This window comes from Herpailurus yagouaroundi, unplaced genomic scaffold, assembly GCF_014898765.1.
Source record: "Herpailurus yagouaroundi ecotype Mexico unplaced genomic scaffold, PumYag 180, whole genome shotgun sequence".
Taxonomy (NCBI): Eukaryota; Metazoa; Chordata; class Mammalia; order Carnivora; family Felidae; genus Herpailurus; species Herpailurus yagouaroundi.
In genome coordinates this window covers 4,241,857-4,247,182 of record NW_024412411.1, presented here as the reverse complement: position 1 = coordinate 4,247,182, position 5,326 = coordinate 4,241,857, and the positions used below count along the sequence as shown (strand labels likewise).

At 52.0% G+C, this 5,326-nt stretch overlaps 1 protein-coding gene across 3 annotated transcripts in view; it reads left to right on the top strand.

Moving 5' to 3' along the window:
• The first annotated feature begins 6 nt into the window (after positions 1-6).
• Positions 7-5,326, top strand: part of CHRDL2 (chordin like 2) — a 33,351-nt gene continuing 28,031 nt past the window's right edge. For all 3 annotated transcript variants that reach the window (XM_040489359.1, XM_040489354.1, XM_040489355.1), the window contains exon 1: positions 7-503. In XM_040489359.1, coding sequence (XP_040345293.1) covers positions 422-503 — 82 coding nt within the window. In that variant the 5' untranslated portion in view covers positions 7-421. The remainder of the gene's footprint in view (positions 504-5,326) is intronic.

The following is a 5,326-nucleotide window of genomic DNA, read 5'->3' as shown; positions in this document are numbered from 1 at the left end:
CACCGAGCAGGGGGCGCCGGCCGATTCTAGCCCGCGCGCCGGGAACCGCCCGCTGCTCCCGCGCGCCTCGCCCAACGCTGCGCGCTCTGCAGACCCCTGTCCTCCCCGTCTTTCTCCTCCTCCCCTCCCTCTCACCTTCTCCTTTGCTTTTATTGCTTTCCCTTCTTGCCGTACCTTCCTCCATCTCTCCATCTCTCTGTCTTTCCTTTTCCCTTGTCCTCTTTCCACCTTCCTCTTATTCCCACCTTGGACCTCTCTTTCTGTTCTCACCGCCTACTCGACCCTTCTCTGACTCTCCACTGTAGCAGCAGCCCCCCCCCTGGTTGCTTTTGTGCCCCTGTGCCTCAGTGTCCTCATCTCAGTTTCTCCCGACGCCCCTCCTGGCTCAGCGCCTGGCGGCCTGGCCCCGGGGGAAGGAAGGATGGTTCCCGAGGTAAGGGTCCTCTCCTCCTTGCTGGGACTCGCGCTGCTCTGGTTCCCCTTGGATTCTCACGCCCGAGCCCGTAAGTAGGGGAGGGGAGGGCTGGATAAGCAGAGGAGGGATGCGAGCCCCCGGGATGTGCAGGGAAAGTGCCAGGACTTGGGACCCCACACTGTTCTGGCAGCCTTCCAGGCAGCACCTGTGCGGGGAGAGTGGAGACTCCTCTGCCGACCAGTATGGGCTGATGAGTCTGGGATACTGGGGGGAACTTGGCAAAACTCAGGGCCAGGGGGGCTGCTGCCAGGGACCTGAAGAGAGGGGGACTGAGGGCAGTGGGAGAGAAGGCAGGACACTGTGCGCATGTGTGTAGGCTGGTGGTGGTGCTTCATATTCTCAGCAGAGAGCAGGGTATGTTTGGCTGCAAGGGTGTGAAGAAGGTGATGGAGATGTAAAGACTATTGTATTCAAAGGGAGCCGGTGCAAAGAAAGAAGAGCTCGCTAGGTAACCTCATTCTGCTATCCGTTGTGATCCTCACGTGACTCCCAAGAGGTGGGTACTATCATTTGCATTTTACAGATGAGAAAACTTAGGGTAACAGAAGAAACTTGCTGAAGTTTACAGAGCTAGTAAGCCATCCAACGCCAGAGCTCTCCAATTCCAAATCCTATGCTTTTCCCCCTGCTGCACAGCAAAGCATCTGGAAGAACCCTGATTTGGAGCTGTAAGACCCTGGGAGGCAGCAGGGCACAGGGAGATAGACCAGTCTTCACTATCCCAGATCTTCTGAATACCAGCTGATGGAGGGCACCTCTCTAAGCCTCAGTTTCCCAATCTATAAAATGGGAGTCAAAAATCCCAGGACTGTTGTGAGAATTAAATCAGAGAAAATATAATAAAGCAACTAGCTGGTACATGGTAGCGTCTTAAAAAAAAAATCAGTTCCCGAATTCATGCTTCTCCACTTAGTGTAACCTCAAACAGTTTATATAATCTCTCTGCAGCTCAGTTCCCTCACTGCCTCTGCCAGAGGCTCCTGGACCTCCTCTCCATCCCCAGTCTCTTAGAATACTGTGAGGATGGAAAACAAAACCAAGATTCTCTTGATGAGAAGGAAGGAGTTTAGTTCAAACCCTGAAATACCTGATAAAGAAACTGAGGACAAGGAGGGGCAGTGGTTTGCTCCAGGTTACACAGCGCAGAGCCTGGGATGAAGACCCCAGGTTCCCAACTCCCCGCCTAGCGCTCTGCCCTCCCCACAGCTCCACTCCCCCATTGCTGCCTTTCTTTGGCACATGACTTTCCTGAGCTGGCAGTGCTGGATTTTGTTTCACTCTTGTCTCTGCTTGTGAGGGCAGGCTGCAAGTCTGGTCGTCTCTGGGCTGCCCTTAGCATGAGACTCATAGAAGTCCTTAGTAACAAGTAATGGAAGGAACTCTGTTGGGTTCAAGTCCTGCCTCTGCCCCTTAGCGGCTGTGTGACTTCTCATAAGTCACAACTTCTCTGAGCCTCGATTTCATCACCTAAGACACATACTTACCTGGAACCCAAACAGTTCTTGGGAGGATTAAGGGAAGTGACTGTGTTCAGTCAGCCAGCACAATGCCTAGTACTCAGTAAATTCCTCCTCCCCTTCCTTGGGCCCTGGAGGTTTCCTCCTAACACTTACCTGTTGTTTCTTTTTTTTTTTTTTTTTTTCAACATTTATTTATTTTGGGGACAGAGAGAGACAGAGCATGAATGGGGGAGGGGCAGAGAGAGAGGGAGACACAGAATCGGAAACAGGCTCCAGGCTCTGAGCCATTAGCCCAGAGCCTGACGCGGGGCTCGAACTCACGGACCGTGAGATCGTGACCTGGCTGAAGTCAGACCCTTAACCAACTGCGCCACCCAGGCGCCCCTACCTGTTGTTTCTTAAAAGGGACTTAGTACAGAATGCCCTTAATTCCTGCCTCCCTTCCTCTTGGCACATCGTTCTTAGCTCCCAAGGTGTTTCTCCGGGTACCGTTGCCCCTGATGCATCTTGGAAAGATGTCCTAGAATCAGATCGTTGTGCAGGATTGCTCTTGTCCTACCCACACCCCTGCTCTTGGCCTCCCATATCTTGTCAGGCCTTCACCACCTTGCCAGGTCAAACTTCTTCCAGCAAACTTTCCCTGGCCACCTGATCCACTCTGCTCTCCTTCCTCTGTGCCTCCACTGGCCTTCAGGCAGTGTCTTAGCGACAGACACACAAGAAAACAACTCAGAGCAGACTTGAGTTAAAGTGAGGTGGACTGGCATTCAGAGGGGTATGTTCAGATTCTGGGATGTCAGACCTGAAAGAGCCTTTGAATATCACCTGCTTCTGGGGCACCTGGGCGGCTCAGTTGGTTGAGCACCCGACTTCAGCTCAGGTCATGGTCTCACATTTTGTGAGTTTGAGCCTCATGTTGGACTCTGTGCTGACAGCTCGGAGCCTGGAGCCTGCTTCGGATTCTGTGTCTCCCTCTCTCTCTGCCCCTCTCCTGCTCATGCTCTGTCTCTCTCTCAAAATAAATAAACATTAAAAAAAATTTAGAAAATCGTCTGCTTCCACCCCCCCCCCCCCAATTTTCCTATAGTTAAACTGAAGCCCAGAAAGTGGGAGTGACTTGCCCAAGTTCACACAGCAAATTTATTAAAGAATAGATTTGTTGCTTATGGGTTGTGTGAATTTGAACAGATCACTTCCCTGCTCGGAGCCTCACTTTGTCTAGTGCTGACAATCTATGAATCTAGGAACAATCCTATTTTTTTTTTTAACGTTTATTTATTTTTGAGACAGAGAGAGACAGAACATGAACGGGGGAGGGGCAGAGAGAGAGAGGGAGACACAGAATCGGAAGCAGACTCCAGGCTCTGAGCCACCAGCCCAGAGCCTGACGCGGGGCTCGAACTCACGGACCGTGAGATCGTGACCTGAGCTGAAGTCGGAGGCTCAACCGACTGAGCCACCCAGGCGCCCTGGAACAATCCTATTCTATAGTCATTTGCCAGAGTCCTATTTGGAGGTGTCTTGTGATGGTCCTTGTCTTAGTTCAAGTAAGATCTAAGGCCCGTTGTACATAAGAAATCTCCTGGTGACACCTTAGGTGCTTTCAGAAGTGATACCAACTGATGGGAATTCTCAAGTCTGTGTCATGTCAGACTCCTGAGGTGGCTCAGCCCTGCGAAATACCAAAGGCCTGTGAACACACATGGCAGTTTGCTCCTCAGTTACAGTGCAAAAAGGCTATTCAAACAAAGGTTATTCTGTCCTTGGCTCCGTTTCCAGCCACAGATTGAATTCAACCCGGACTGAGTCTCAACTCTGGCCACAGGCTGAGCCCTGATCCTCAAAGCCCTGACCACGGACTTAACCCCGATTCCAGGTCTGTGACCTGGTCACTGACTGGTACTGACCCCAGCCCCAGGTGAAGACACATACATGTATGATGTTAGTCAGTTTGGGTATCCATTTCTCTGTGGAATGAGAACCGGCCTAGTATCTTGACTCCCTCTCCGGTACTCTTCCCCCTATGTCAGTGCCTCTTCCTTGTGCTCCTCCCTTACTATTGCCACCCCCCTCCTGCCCGTAAGGTATCCGGCTCGCTTCTGCTTTCTCTTCCCTCCTGCTGTCCAGTCCTGCTTTCAAGAGACAGTCAGTTATCAGATAAAACCGTCAATTGCTCTAGCCTCTCTCCAAAGGTGATGTGAACTGTGGGAATTGAGGCTTCTGTTCCCAAGTGACAGAATCCCAGACTGCAGAAGCAGAGATAGGGCAGGAAGGGAGCTCCCATCGTATGAAGTAGTACAGAGGACAAACTTGGAATCAGAAGGTCAGGGCCTCAGTCTGGCTCTGCTACTAATTCCAGCCACGCAGACACCAGACAAGTTGCCTTTCTCTCCCCCCCTCAGTTTTCCCAGCGGTAAAGAGAGATGGTTGACCCCAAGAGACAATCACTGAGGACACTTCTGGCTTTAATATCCCGTGATTCTAAGACTCTAAGATCCAAAGATGCTGTTGCTTTGATTCTGAGTCTGTTCTGGGCTTCGGGAAAGGAAGTCAGGGTGTTTAGGTCTGCAGCCTTGTACTCCTGTCCTGCTAGGGAGGAGTCAATAGATCCTCAGACACCAGGAGTGGCCCCTCCAGTACTTAGGAGGCCTAGAACAGTGCGTGTGTAGGGGGACCCACCGGCAGAGACCCTGCCCTGCTTTTCAGCTTAGTTGCATCCCCATCTACCTGTCCAGATTTACACGGGGGAGGGGGACACCTGAGTGAAGGCTTGACATCTGGCTCCAGGCAGGCCCCTCTCTGGGTCTGTCTAGGTGGTTCTGCACTTCCTCACTCCCACCAGTAGAGGTCTCTGTCTCACTCACTGGCTAGCTGGCTGCTGAGCAGGAGCTGGGTAACAGCTGCGCAGTTGTTCCAGCTGTTGCACCTGTTCCAGGACTGGCCTCTCAAGTTCCCCCCAGCCACCAGCCATGGCGCCGGTCTCTGGGAGAGGGATCCTGAATCCCTTGGACTCCCAAAGAAAAGGACTGGTGTGAGAGCGGTGCCCCTGGGAGATGCAGTGCTGAGATCATTTCAGGCAACCCCCTAGAGGGGATCTCATCCCATCCCAGAGAAGGCGGTTCCAGTCTTCTTATGCTACCCATTCTTACAGCTGGAATTTTTCCTTATATCTCACCTGGATCCTTTTGTTCGCAATTCAAGGCCATTTCTTCTGGTCCTGCCCCCTTAGGGGAGGGGTGTTCCTATAAGCACCCCCCTCAGGTCTGAAGACTGCCACTGGAGTTTGAGTTTGTGCTAGCATAAATCAATGATCTTAGGCAAGTCCCAACCTCTCTTCTCAGACTCAGTTTCCACATCTGTAAAATAAAGGATTGGGATGTCATCTCTCAGT